This window comes from Talpa occidentalis, unplaced genomic scaffold (genome assembly GCF_014898055.3).
Source record: "Talpa occidentalis isolate TD23 unplaced genomic scaffold, MPIMG_talOcc4v2.1 talOcc4.13, whole genome shotgun sequence".
In the NCBI taxonomy this organism is placed as follows: domain Eukaryota; kingdom Metazoa; phylum Chordata; class Mammalia; order Eulipotyphla; family Talpidae; genus Talpa; species Talpa occidentalis.
Genome location: NW_023601322.1, coordinates 71,545,448 through 71,560,681, shown reverse-complemented (window position 1 = coordinate 71,560,681; position 15,234 = coordinate 71,545,448). Strand labels below are relative to the sequence as shown.

At 39.6% G+C, this 15,234-nt stretch overlaps 1 protein-coding gene across 1 annotated transcript in view; it reads left to right on the top strand.

Annotated features, from left to right (window-relative positions):
* Positions 1-1,864: 1,864 nt before the first annotated feature.
* The window catches only part of LOC119243448 (F-box/LRR-repeat protein 21), a 34,783-nt gene continuing 21,413 nt past the window's right edge, over positions 1,865-15,234 (top strand). The window contains exon 1 of the mRNA XM_054694369.1: positions 1,865-1,885. Within this exon, the coding sequence (XP_054550344.1) occupies positions 1,878-1,885 (8 nt within the window). The 5' untranslated portion in view covers positions 1,865-1,877. The remainder of the gene's footprint in view (positions 1,886-15,234) is intronic.

The window sequence follows — 15,234 nt, the reverse complement described above, 5'->3', positions numbered from 1 at the left end:
TACACTACTGAGGGGAGCAGCGGGTGAGTCAGGAGAGGTCTGCTGCACCATGTGTGTATCTTCCTGGCCAGGGATCAAACTCATGCTGCAGTGGCAGTGGACAGCCTCATAGGTTGCGTCTTAACCCCTTGCACCACCAGGGAGGCCCAGATTTCTCCATTTTAATGTCACTCGTACGCCCTTTCTGACCTCTTTGGGAGGAACCACCATCTAAATCCACATGTAAGGAGTGGGAAGTTAAGTTCTACTTCTTTGAGGGCTGAGTATCTATGTAAATTGTTTGGAACTCTGCAGGAGAGACTTGTTTCCGTGGGTATTTTAAAAAACCCAATTATTTATTTATATCAGTATGGACTTATTGATATCCATTTTATAATTTAACTTATAATCCAAAACTGCTTTATTTATTTTATCGCTCAAATTTTTCCAGCTTTTGCCATTTGAGAGCTTTTTCATTTGGCCATTTGAGAGTTATAACCTATATCCCTTTTGATCCCATTTTTGTGGCATTCTTGTTTTTGTTTTATGGAACACTATTTCTGTCTGGCACTAAAATATATCCCAAGCGCATCTTGTCTATTTTCTGTTCTGGACTTAGAATCAATAACTTCTCCAAGGAGTGCCAATTCCTTTTATTGAAGAGTGGCTTAGAAAGAAAGAAGAAAACTGGCTTGTTCATTGCTACCTGTGTTCCATTAGCTTTTCCAGTTGTGCAGCTATATATTTTTATCTTCGAGAATTGTTAAACATTGCTTCTTCTTCATAACAATCTGCTTTTGCTTATCATTGCAATGTTTGAATAAAAATTGTAAAAAGTCTATACACAAAGGGGAGGGAGAAGCTCTTTTATTAAGTGCTTCTTCACTCAGGATTATTTGCTCTGAATGTTCCATTTAAGCAGCTGAGTGTTTTTATATATCTGGTATTTTGTTCCTCTGAGGTATATGAATATATGTTACTGAGAAAGAAAATCGGGATTGGTGGCTGAGACGTTGAATCCTGACAGAGACTGTGAAAGGCAGTGTAATTTTTTTTAGTCCTTAACAATAGAAGAACAATTTATTTATTTATTTTTTTATAGAGGCATGTTTTTATTTATTTGTTTGTTTGTTTGTTTTGTTTATACATGCACTGGGTACAGTCAGAAGCGCGGGAGGGTGAGAGAATTCACCAGAGCCAGAGCGGGGAGCAGAGCAGGCAGAAGGACCAAAGTACACTGCTGAGGGGAGCAGCGGGCAGCAGGAGAGGTCTGCGCGCCATGTGGGATTCTCCTCCGGTGGCCGGGGAGCAGCCAGGGATCGAACCAGCGCCACAGAGGCCGCGGGCAGCTTCGCAACCCAGCGCTCAACCGCTGCGCCACCGGGGAGGCCCTAGAAGAACAATTTAGATGTGTACTTTTACATTAGCAGCTTAGAGATGCAATAATTTATTCAGGACAGCAATGGTGCTGCAGTCAGAATTGAGAGTTTCTTAAGTGGAACCTTAGAGCAAGTTCTCCATCTTCTTGAAGCTAGATTTCAGCTGGCATAGAGCCTCTCTCATCTCAGTCAACCCTGACCTCAAAGAGTCCTCTCTACCTAGAAGATAAGCCCTTCCCTCTGCAAACTAAAAGACAGATTATAAGAAAGGATACTAGACTCCACTCCCCATCTCCAGTACCTACTCCAGGTACTTTAGGTAGAAGACTCAAAAGAAGTCAAACTTTGTCTCTACTCACTGCTTTTCTTGTAACTCACTCTATCTCTAGCTCCATGGAGACAGAATGATGGAGATCCTGCAGCCACCCCACAGAGGACTCCCATCTGTAGTGTATTGGCTGACCAGACTTTCCCTTACTCTACTCCTACCTGCGTCATTCCAGACTGAAACCACATAAGATGACAAAGTGAGTGTATTGGTTATTTATTGATGCATAAGAAATTGCTCCCAAGCTTAGCAGCTCAAAACAACATACATTTATTATCGCATAGTTCTGTCTGTCAAAAATTTGGGCTTAGCTTAGCCAGGTCTTCTGCTTCAGTTATATGTTAACAAGGGTGTGTGGTTCATCCAAAGGCTCAGCTAGCTAAGACTATGCTTCCAAGCCCACATGGTTTTGGCAGGATTCAATTCTTAATGTGTTGTTGGACTGAGGACCTTGTTCCTCCCTGAGTGGAGTCTGTTGTCGGTTCATATGGGTTTCTCCAATATGGCAGCTGGTATCATCAAAGTGCAAGCTATCAAGTCAGTAGAGGGGGGTCAGTTAACAAGCTGACCCAGTTCATTCTTTTTTTTTTTTTTAAAGATTTATTTATTTATACAAGCACTGGGTACAGTCAGAAGCACGGAAGGGTAAAAGAATTCACCAGAGTCAGAGCGGAGAGCAGAGCAGGTGGACTGATGAATACACTGCTGAGGGGAGCAGCAGGCAGCAGGAGAGGTCTGTGCACCATGTGGGACCCTCACCCGGTGGCCGGGGATTGAACTGGCGCTGCAGAGACTGCAGGCAGCTTCGCAACCCAGTGCTCAACCGCTGCGCCACCAGGGAGGCCCCAGATCCAGTTCATTCTTAAGGGGAAGGATTGACTAAGTACATGAACACCAGGAGTTGGAGCTCATGCAGGGCCATCTTAGAAGCTGGTCTATCACAAGTAAGGATAAGATTTTATCCCAATCTCCAGCTGGGATACATACATTTTTTTCTGGTATTGGTTGGGTTGTTTCTGGGGGAATTGGGAGAAGATTGCTCATAGATCAAGTGGCCTAGATACCATGAGCTTGATTTTTTTAATATGCTGAGTTTAAAATTATGGAAAGTGTTTCAGATGAAAATTGTCAGTTGTTACTCAGTAATAATTCTTTAACCTCTTCAATGACCCAGCTCTTGAGTTAGGTATTTTATATTCATAACCTCATTTTTAAATCTCACACTAATTCTTTGAGAAAAGCTACCTGAAATTTTTGAAAGAGGAGTTGAAGTAATGAGGTAACTTTCCCATATGTGAGCACTTAGTACCCTAAGCAATTCCCTCTCATTCCCAGGATTGCCTGACTCATCCCAGTGCAGAGTTGAGATGGAGATTTCCATCTCAAAGGGAACCCTGTGGTCCATCCATGAGCACCTTAGGGATACTGGTAGGATCCACTTCCTATGCATCCCCTCAGATCTGTAACTCTTTCATTGTCTGTATTAACAGACTTTTGTCCCCTCCGTTTCCACATCTCTATCCTGTTCTTTTGGATGAAAAGCATTTATATGACTTTCACCTTCATTCCTGACTCAGTCTTTCTCCCCTCTATCTTGGCAAACACTGCTCCTCTTCCATGACTAGTCAGGTCCAAGGAGTCCAGCCCAACTTAGAGAGCAGGTTTTTCACAACCAACGCACCAGACTACTTAAACCTCCAAGGTCACTCTGCTAGTGAGAGGGAGCCAGGATTCAATCCTTGCTCTTTCTATGATCTTACTCTGTGTCCCAGGTTGACCAGGAAGGTAGAGAGATCATACTATGAACTCAAACACCATCCACAGATTATTATTTCCATAGTGTAGATAATCTCAATTTGAATAAAAGGGGAATAGAGGAAATGGTAAGATTCCTACCATGGCCACAATCACAGTTGTAAGTGAGGGTCTGGGTAGGGGTGGCAGGCACCAGGCACTCCACATTATTGTGTAGAGGGGCAGCAGGTCATGGGCATCATCATATCCCAAGAGTTTATTTCACTGCTCTTTTGGATGCAAAAGGAAACTCCACCTCTGGTTATATTTCTATCACCTCCAGAATACCTGGGACACTAAGCCAAGGACCCAGCAGAGGCCTCACCCACAAAACAACATGCTTTAGTGTCTGCCTGAAAGAATAAAAGACTAACGTATTTTCCAAGTTGATTTTAGACAAAGATAAGCAAAGAAAGATATAGTCACTCAGTCCGTCTGATTCTTCATAAATGACAGACTGGAGGATACTGTGGAGTACCTCTAAAAATTCTTAGTAAGAGTGGGGGAATCTCCAGTGGCCAATGTTTATTACTTCAGTCATCCTAGTGGGGTTTCAGTTTGGCTCAATTCCAAACTGAAAATGCACAGCATTTACTGAATAAAGAAATGGTGACATCATCGTATGACGTTTTTCAATCAATGATATTTTAGAAGAGGTATCATTTTATTCTTTCCAACTTATACTCATTATCCTACTGGGCAGCTGACATGAAGCTGAGTGAACCAGGTGAACCCTCACTGACTGCCAAGTTCAGCAGTGAACAGCTGCAGGGCTAGCAGTGACAAGGGTCATCCACATAAGGCACACTGCTAGAGCCTCTAAAGCAGGCAGAGGACACCGTGGGGTCCAAAGGTGCCTCATCACTGCTGAGATGGGACTGTGGGCTCCCATCATCCAGGGGAGAGAAGAATGGTGGGGTGAAAATTTGAGCATTGAACTTGTTTAAATTCTTCCATCAGATGAAGAATACCAGGCAGGACTAACTCTAGTTCCCACCCTCTACCTGCTTCCAACCCCAATGGGTGAGGAATCATGAGGATGATCTGAGAAAAAGGTATTATTTTTTAGCACTTCTGAATTCCATTTTGTGGAATCACAAATTTCCTCAACTTATTGTTAGGCATCTAACATGTATTTTAGACGAAACCTAGTCCCAAACTGAATTTTTAACCCCCCTCCCTAAAAAACTCAGTTCACCCCCAATTTTACCTGTAGTGATAGCATCATAAACCATGGGCTTAAGGCTCACCATACACTTCTTTTTTCTCACCCATCACAGTTAATCCACTACTAAGTGCTATCAGCTCTACCACCAGACAGCCTCAATCCACCTGCTTTTCCCTTTCTCCACCACAACTATTATCTTTGCACAGATTATTATGATATTCTCCCTCTTTTTCTTATTTATGAGACTGTTTCTTGTCCATATGATGCATTGCGCATGATAGAAAAATCTACTCCTTTCTACAGGTGAAGGTAGCTCCATGCTGGACACAGGGCTGGGTGAGTGATTCAAGCTGGATTGCAACACCCATTCACTTGCTCTGCCTGGTGCCCTTGCATAGGATCCAAGCTAAGACACCCCCCTGCCCCCAGCAGCCTCTTCACTCCTATGATCCATCATTTGCCAGCAGCCAGAATGAGCTTTTTATTTATTTTATTTTTTTTAAATAATAAATTTTATTTTTATATTCCCCATACAATTGCAGCCCCCCCATTCTGACCCCAATCCCTCCCCTCCCGCCCCCGCCCCCAAAAAAGTGTCTCTGGTTCATAGTTTTTTGTTGATTTTGATTTTCACTTTCTTATAGTTATTCATTTTCCTGGTCCCTTATTTAAGTTTTCTAGATTCCTGCTATGAGTGAGACCATCCAGTATTTTTCTTTTTCTTTTTGGCTTATTTCGCTGAGCATGATCCCTTCCAGCGCCATCCATGTTGCAAATTGCATGTGTTTATCTTTTTTGAATGCTGAGTAATATTCCATGGTGTATATGTACCACATCTTCTTGATCCAGTCATCTATTTTTGGGCATTTGGGTTGTTTCCAAAGCTTAGCTATTGTAAACAGTGCTGCTATAAACATAGGGGTGCAGGTGTTCTTTGGAATTGATGTTTCTGTGTCCTTTGGGTAAATACCTAGGAGTGGAATTGCTGGATCATATGGAAGCTCTATGTTTAGTAGGTCCAGAAATCTCCACACAGCTCTCCACAGTGGTTGGACCAGTTTGAGCTTTTTAAAACATGAATCACCTACGACTGCCCTGTTTGTAAAACCCATGTCTTCCCCCAACTCTTAGAACAGTTTCAATTCCATCTTCCATGGCCTATGGGGCCCTACATGCTGGGCCCCCTACTTCCTTTTCCAACCTCATCACACTCATTCACAGTCACTTTCTCTCTTGGCTTCTACACAATACCTGCCCATTTTTTTTATTCTTGTTGTAGTCTCAGACTGGGATAGGCAACTGGCTTCTCCTTGTCATCCAATGTCATTTGAGGAGGCCTCAAATGTCACCTCCTCAGTAAGGATTTACCTAAATGATCCTATTCATGTTGCCCTCTTCCTGCACCCTCTTTCATATTACCTGTTTTGTTTTCTTTTTAAAAAAAAAAAGATTTATTTATTTATTTATGCATACAAGAACTGGGGTACAGGCCAGAGGTGTGGGGGGTGAAAGGATTCACCAGAGACACAGTGGGGAGCAGAACATATAGATTGACTGAAATACACTGCTGAGGGTAGCACCAGGTGAGCCAGGAGAGGTCTGCTGCACCATGTGGGTCACCTCCCTGACTGGGGATTGAACTTGTGCTGCAGTGACTGTGGATAGCTTCATGGTGTTGCATCTTAACCCCTTGCACCCACCAGGGAGGCCTCTGTTTTGTTTTCTTGATAGCATTTATCAACCTCTAAAATCATCTTTTTTCATTTATTCTTTTGTGTGTGTGTGTGCCATGTCTCCTTTATCTCACAAGAATGGAAATTCAAAAAGCAGGACCATTTCTGTCTGGTCTGCTTTCAGAGTCTGGAAGGTGAATGGCACATATTTGTTGAATGAACACTTGAATTAAGGAATCAATGGGAGAAATTGCATGTGGTGCTATTGTAGGCATTTTGTGAAAAGAGTGCAAATTGCTGACTGGTGAAATCAAGACTTTAATATTTCTCTGAGAGACGGTGACATGGTCCTAGCAATGTGCAGATGGAAGTATGAAGATAAGGGGAAAAATGAACTATTTTCTGGACAGTAAACCATGCTCATGTTAATGCATTTTCAGTAAAAAAATGGTATGGCAAACTGATTTCAGTGCCATCAGCAAATCATAACAAAATTCATATTTAAAGCTTTATAAATATTTCAGAGGTTCCAAACCAGCTATGGTAATGCACTCTGTGGGAAATGAAAACCTATTGATGGAAACATCAATTAACGTCATTTATAACTGAAGCTAGATCGTCTAAATAGCCACATGAGTCAGGCTAAAGATTTCCTCCCAAATGAAACTTTATTTTGATAAATAATTCAAACAGAATAGTCTACTTTGCTAATTCAGTGAGGGCAATAGTGAAATATCCCCTTTCCATTTTATAATATCTAAAATTTAACTAAATAGAGCTTGATAAAAAGATGCCCTTTAATTGCGTGATTATGGTACGAAGGACTTTTGGGGATGTTGCCTTTCACTACTAATTTAAAAGTACAAAGAGCAAGTTTTAGAGCAGTTGAATATTTTTACAAAGTCACGCAGAACAAATTCTTTTGATGATCATCTTGTTTTCTGACTCTGAAACTTTTTTTTTCACCATTTGTCTACATCCTGTCTGTGGTTAAAAAAATCTGATCATAAAGTATGATACAGCACATACTAAACAATCATTCAAATAGAGTAATCTTAAAATCTAATCATCATCAAACATTCAAGTTTTCTAAAACATTATTCACTGTTACTAAATCCTGCTACTTTCACATCGTTTAATAAAAAGGCTTGTAAATGACTTTTACCCATCATGAGTGAGCCCAGTTCATGGAACTACTACATTAGACCAGATATCAATGTCACCATCTTCTGTTACCTCATTTGCTCCTAATGCTCAGTCCTACTGAAACCGGTTTGTGGTCTGAGGCTCTGACTTGAGGTTTCTCTTCTCACAGTTTCTTCTGTCAGTTTAGGAAAAGCAACAGTTGCATAGTAGACCAGGTTTCATAGACACATTTTTAGGTAAGTGATAATGGAATGATAAGACACCAGTCATTAAATATAAGCCCTACTGAGCAATAGAAAAAATATTTTTACTTGAAACCCTTTCTTCTTCTTTTTCTTCTTTTTCTTCTTCCTTCTTTCTCACCCTTCTTGTAGTCTTTCCTTCCTTATTTCAAATATGTATTGACAAGCGAGAAGGACAGTGTCAGGAACCACACATGAGCACATTATGAGATGCCCTAGTGCTGTGTCTGCAATGTAGTGGATTGTTCCATGGGTGGGGGTGAGAGGGAGGGAGTAAAATAAAGTCCATGGTTTCTGCCTTTGATCCTGACATGATCAAATCTGTCATTTAAACTTACTTAGACACAAACTAATTAGCCTTAGCTCTCTTCCTGTATAGAATTCTTTTTTTTTTTTTAATGTTAGATTTTTATATTTGGAGGATTTTTTTCTACAACTAGGTAAACATATGAGAACTCCTGATTTGTAAAAAGGGGGTAATGATAGAATCCTCATGATTGATAGTTGTTAGAATTAAATGAAAGAATGAGAAAATAGTAAGTTTAATTTTCAACAGTCCATCAGTCTTTCCCATTGACAAAAAGATGATTAGAATGTTAGTATAGAATTCTTAATAAGTTCTTGTTTAGAAATTCTTTTTTTAATTTATTTATTTTTTTAACATTACAGTATTTCAGATAGTGATTTTATTTTTTTAATTTAAATTTTATTTTTATATTCCCCATACAATTACAACCCCCTTATTTTGACCTCAATCCCTCCTTTCCTCACCCCCACCCCCATAGAGTGTCTCTTAATAAATGGTTCTCCACTTTTGCTGAAATGAATGGATTTTGCTACAATATGATAGGAAAAAGATCTGTGCTGTTACTCAGAATATGTTGAATAATTTGCAAGATAAGGTATATAGAACACTGTCTAGTAGAAAATACATTGAAATGGATATCAGTAAATCTAATTTTAAGTCCAAATCTTGTCCCCAATATGCTGTGACCTTAAATGTGTCACTCCCTCCATATGAGCCTCACTTTTCTCATTTAAAAAATGAGGGGCTATATTGCTCACATGTCCACCACTGAAATTGGGCTGGGAGAGGAATTTGCTTGTTTCCTGCCCTGGTGACTTTTCTGGTCACAGAAAGGAACTAGAAAGAGGGTAACACTTGGGGTAACTCAAGTGTGCTCTTGCCCTCCAGACAACCTGTTTCTCCAAGCTTCTGAAAGATGCCAAGATTCCTGACCATAGAGGCATTTTCCCCTTAAAGCAAAACGGTGGCTCACTTGCTTTGTCCATCTGTCCCTCTGTCATGATAGTAAGCTTGGTCATCTGCTCGCATGGTTCTGTTTCCCAGAGAGATGAAGTTCTTGCCTAAAGTGAAATGGTTGGATTGTGACAAAGTTTGGGCTAAATTCACAGCTACGTTCTTCCACCTGGTATTCTCTCCAGTCCACATGCTTTTTCTTTGGTGAAACAGAGAATACTGACTTATCACTCAGTGCCTGTATTCATGGGGATGTTCCAGTTTAGAGGCAGATTAGAAGTTATTCCTGCTCCGAACTTAAAAATCTCTTTGCTTATTGTATTCCTAGAAGTTGGGGATTTTTTAAGCGTATCCAAGTTAACAAGATCAGTCAACTATCACTGCCGCAGACTAAGAGGATGTGTGGTGACTGTGCTCAATCACAGGATCTTTTGCAAGAAACAGAGCTGGGTCATTTCTAAGCACACACAAAAGCAAGACTAGGAATATACACTCCCACACCAGCTTTCAAATCTCAAAATTCCTCACCATAGACTCAAATAAGAAAGACTAAATGACTAAGTGTGTAAATATATGCTGTAAGGTCTTCTGGAGTTCCTTTTAGATTTTAGAGCCATGGGGTAGAGTTTGTTGTAATAAATAGAGCAGTTATATGCTGGAGATGCTTGGGGTACAGTCGATGATTGGGGTGCGGGTGTTGGGAGTGTCTGTTGATTCTGTCTCCAGGGCATTGGCAGTTGAGGTTCTGCCCCTTAAACACAGAGGCTGGACCTGGCCTCTTGATCCCCAAAACTTAACCACTTGCATTTCATCCGTTTCACTTTAAGCTTTGATCTCTTCAAAACATGTAACAACCTGGGAAATGCACCTTTTGAAAGCTGTCATCAGAGACTCTCCTGTGTGCTAGTTTCCAAAGGAAGAAGAATGAGGGTCTGGGGCATCTGAAGAGAGGAGTGAAGGTGCATTAGGTCATTAGGAGACCAGGGCACCAAAGCCACACTCAACATTTGGCAACTTGCTAGGGGCTCTGTCTCATAAACAACTTTTGTCTTTACATTCTGAGTGTGGTCGACACAGAGAACATGTGTCGCTCACACTTTGACCTCAGGAAAACACTTTGGTTAACCGCCAAGAGTGAGCCCCACTTCCTTCTTAGAGCCTTCTCTGAGAAATCTGTTCTACTGTGAACTGCGATGTGCCAACTAGATAGGAAGAACCAAGGGAAGTTACCTGAGGTAGCTGACTGGCCCCCATCACCATGGCACTCTGTTGATAGTCTACACGTCATTTCACTCTTTCTTATGCTAATAAGTCAGGCAATAATAGGCTTTCTAAGGCTTAAATGACATATTGTAAATGTCAAGCTGCTACTTGGGCTCACCTTGCATTTTCTGTTCCAATGTAAAGGTGCCAGAAGTCAGTAGATCTTGAATCCATTAAGCCATCTACTGCTACTGATATATAATAGTGATGTTTAACTAAATGCAATTACGGTACTTTTTTCTATAACATATTTTAAGATGTTCCAATGAAAGGTATTATTTAATACTTAATTTCTGAGAAACATAAAATGTATAATAATGATTATGTGCTGTCCTTAGTCTAAAATGGGAATGTTCTGTCTGTAATTCTGTACTGGCACTTACCTACTTTTCCTGGAATGGGAGTGGAGAGCAGTAGTAACAGGTTATACCCACCTATCTATAGGCTTGCTCTGTCTATCTATCTATCTATCTATCTATCTATCTATCTATCTATCTATCTATCTTTTGTCTACTGAAATAATTGTGTGAGATAACAAGACGTTCATTTACTCATGTCCTCTACAACTGTGCATCGAATGTGCCAGGCACTATTCAAAGTAGTAAAGATTCAGGAGTGAACAAAACAGAGAAAAATCCTGCCTGCCTGAAGCTTATTCTCTAGTGGGAGTTATAGATAAGCAAGATACATATTACATTATATAGCAGTTTGTGATTAGAAAAAAGTAAAGCAGGAGGCATTTGTGTAAAAAGTCCTAAAGGAGAAAAAATTTGTATATGTCTATGGAAAGAGCATTCTAGATAGAGGCAAAGTGAGTACATAGGTCCTAAGGCAGGAGAGGACCTGTGGGGGTTGAGTAACAGGGAGGAGGAGACCCTTAGAACTTCAGCAGAGCGAAGGAGGTAGGAGGAGGTAGTTGAAGTCAAAGAGATGGGATGAGGGAGGACAGATTGGGGGAAGGCTTCCGTTCTAAGAATTGACTTTTACCCTGAATAAAGGGTTTGGAGGGTTTCAAGCAGAGAAATGATATGACATTCTATTAGCACTAATCTGGCTACTGCATTTAGAATATATTGTCCAAGCAAGAATAAAGTCAGGAGGCCAGCTTGAAGAGTACTATATACTCCAGGTAAGAGATGGTGGCTTGGACCAGGATGGTGGTAGCTGGGTGGGAGAAAGTTCAGATTCTGAGTACCTTGTGCAGGTAGAGCTGAGAAGATTTGTTGACAGATTGTGAAAGAAAATGGAGACGTCAAATATAATTCCAAAGTTTTGGGCCTGAGCAATTGAAAACATAATATTGTTATTTACTGTGATAGGAAAATACCAGGGTTTGAAGGAAGATATAAAAGTCACTTCAGACACATGGTTGAGATGAGTATTGGAAATCCTAGGGAAGTCAAACAGAGAATTGGATAAAAAGGTTTGGAGTTCAGGAGAGAGATCACTACTGGAGATGTGGATTTAGGAGTCACTAACACAAGGATTGAGCTTCAAGCCCTGAGAAGGGATGTTTTCACCAAGAGAATCAGTGTGCATAGAGAGGAGAGGTGCTGCTAGAACTGAGCCATGCCCCATCAATGGTTAGAGGCTGAGGAAATGAGGGTGAACCACCAAGGACAGGAGGGGCCAGAAGTAATGTGGAAAAATAGACAATGCACCCATAGTCTTTGGCCATGAAATAGGACATAATTAAATGGTATACTCCAAAAAATCACTTTATGCTCTCATTTTATGTCTAGAAAAATGTCTGTGATTTGGGCTGGGCTTTAGACAAACCAAAGCTAAAAGAAATGGCTAACACTATGTCATCTGGTCAGAGAAATCTAACTGGGGATGACTTCCCATTATTTTTCCTACTCTATAAGGATAAGTTTAAAAATTGAAATGCTTGATCTAAAAACTATTTGGGGATATTTTTTCTGTATAATCAGGAGTACAGTCTTAGAATTCTCAACATATTTGTATGGGATAATATAAACACATTTAAATTTAATTTATTTGTTTTTTTTAAGATTTATTTATTTATGCATACAAGAACTAGGGTACAGGCCAGCGGTGTGTGGTTGAGAGGATTCACCAAAGACAGAGTGGGGAACAGAACAGGAAGATTGACTGAAATACGCTGCTGAGGGCAGCAGAGGGCAAGTCAGGAGAGGTCTGCTGCGCCACATGGGTGGCTTCCTGGCCGGGGATCAAACTCGTACTGCAGTGGCTGCGGATAGCTGCATAGGTTGCATCTTAACCCCTTACACCACCAGGGAGGCCCCCTAAATTTAATTTATTTGCAGTTAGGTTTATATAACTTACAGAACTTAGGGGAATCTGAGTTTGTGAAAAGGATATTTGCCTTAAATGCATTATTTTTAATGGTTGGCTAGTGTTCTAACTCTATACTGAGAATAGTTAGGAGAGTTCTAGGGATGCTATGAATGTCATATAAGAAATACTATGATTTATTCATTTTAGCATAACTTTCTACATAGTTCAAGGAAATGAAACAAATTAGTCAGGAGCCAATGAGATAGTGTTAAAGGGAATTATATATATAATATATATACACACACACATACATACACACGTATATATATATATATATATATATATCTGTCATTTTACAAGTTTAATATTAGTGGATTTTTCTGGATTAAAAATAAAAACTCTATTCCAAAGGGAATACATTAATTCAACAGGTTTCACTGAGTTCTCTTCTGAAGCATCCATCTAATTATCCTAAAAGTAAGGACTCACTTTCAGGCTATGACTCAACAGTGATTTGCTCTTAATGACACACACTTCATTCAATGGTAAATGTTGTCGTGACTTCCTTTCAAAGACTTGAAATGTTCCCTGCAGGTAAGAAGGTGTAATCAATTTTGAGAATGAAGCAACATTGAAGAATAAAGCACATGTTCAGGTGTGTGATTGTACTCCAAAACTTACATGTTTTTGAAAATGATGGGAAATCAATAAAATTTTAAAGGAAAAAAAGAAAGAAAATGGGTAACAAAATCGAAGGAAAAGCCTCTTCTAATAAATATAAGGGCAATAAAAATAAGGGAATCTAAAATATACTCTTTCCCTACACTTCTGCCCAAACTGAATACGTGTGCTAGGAATCATCACTGTGGAAAGAAAATTGCTCCAACTCACACATAAGATCTGCCCCCTCCTGCTGGAGGAAAATCATTTCCCCTAAATAGAGAGCTTTGTGCATTCTCGAAAGACCAGACCTCTTCCTTAAAGCATGGTGTCCAGCCATAATACTCGTATCAAAGATTTAAAGATTTAACTCGCCACATAAATGTTGAGTTTTATTATTTTGCTCAACACAGGGAGTCCATACAGGGAAACGGAAAACTCAGACGTGCAGTGCTCTGTTTTAATTTCTGCTGTTGTAAAAACTTTAATTAACACTGCCATCCAGGAGCCAAGCCACGGTGTGTGTTCAGAGGCGGGGTGAGCAGTAGTGAACACTGCTGTGTGAGCAACTCCCTGTGTTGCACAGATGACCGGGCCGCTCCCAGTTTGTTCTTTTGCCTTGTTTTCAGTCCTGAATCGGTCACTCTAGTCATCGACTGAAATTTGTGAGCCTGTTTTTTCAGCATCTCCTTAATAAGTTGGTAACAAGGAGCTGCCTTATTTCTGTTTGGGTACTTGAATGGTGTATTTGCCAGCAGTCTACTGCTATGCTAAGACATTTTAGGTATTAACTTCCATTACAGTGTTCTTTTTCTGTTTCCTTTGACAATCATTCTATTTTATGATCTCAATGTAATTTCCTGGCAATACGGTATATTCCTTATGTTAATGAAGAATAATCATTAAAAAAAGATAATTTACAACATTTTCTTTCTAAAATCAGTAAGTCAAATTAACTACCAAATACTTAGTTTTCACTCTTAAGCTTGGTCATTTTTCAAACATTTTTAAATTAACACAGATAAACTTGTCATAAGCAACAAAATTAAAATTTCCAAACTTTAAAAGAATTTGCTGTTCCTTATCAGGAAATTATTTTGATGTTAAATTTTTCTTTTTGTTCCAATAACTAAGAAATTTTCATCTTTGCTAATGACTGCTTTTTGAAAAGTCCTTAAAAGTGGCTGATCACCAGAACAGCCATCAAGCATGACCTACTTTTATTAAATGATTTTGAATGACTGACCCTGTTTCTCCCAATAATCCCAGATTTGTGCTGACAATCAAAGTACTTACACAGGGTTTTTGCCTTTCGTAAATAACATGAATGCATGAAATTATCTCTAGGTTTACAAAGTATTTCTGTGAAATCATTAGTAAAACATGGCAGTAAATTAATTAACTTTTTTTTAAAAATGTATTGGCAGAATTGTTACTTGAGTGACAGTTTTAAAACCAGGTAGTCGTGTAAAGAAAGCATAGTTAATGTTGCTTTTGATTTTAAAGACTTTACACTGTGAGGGCTTGAAAAGCAACAGGTAAAAATCATTTTTCTTTTTTGTTTTATGAAATAAGTTCACACCCACGAGGCTGTGGATATGGTTACCTTACACCGACAGAATGTGATGTTAATGAAATCTTGAACGCCATGCCATCCCCTTGACTCCATTCACTCTTCAAAACAGAGTAATGGCTTTGAACCAATCTTATTATTGATGACTAATCCTGACCCATTTAGAAATGGGTCATTATTTCCACTGTTTATGGGGGCTTCAAACTGTGTTTGAATATGGGGCAAACAGCAGTCAGTTCTTCCACATTTAAAGCAGTCATTTGTGATTCTAAAATGAACAACAACAAAAAATAAATAAAATGAGCAAGTTTAATATTTTAGTAAAGAAAAACTCAGAGTTTCTTTAAAAAAAAAGATTATTTATGCATATAAGAGCGGGGGTACAGGCCAGAGATGCGGGGGGGTGGGGCGTGAAAGGATTCACCAGAGACAGAGTAGGGAACAGAACAGGCAGACTGATGAAATACACTGCTGAGGGGAGCAGTGGGCAAGACAGGAGAGGTCTG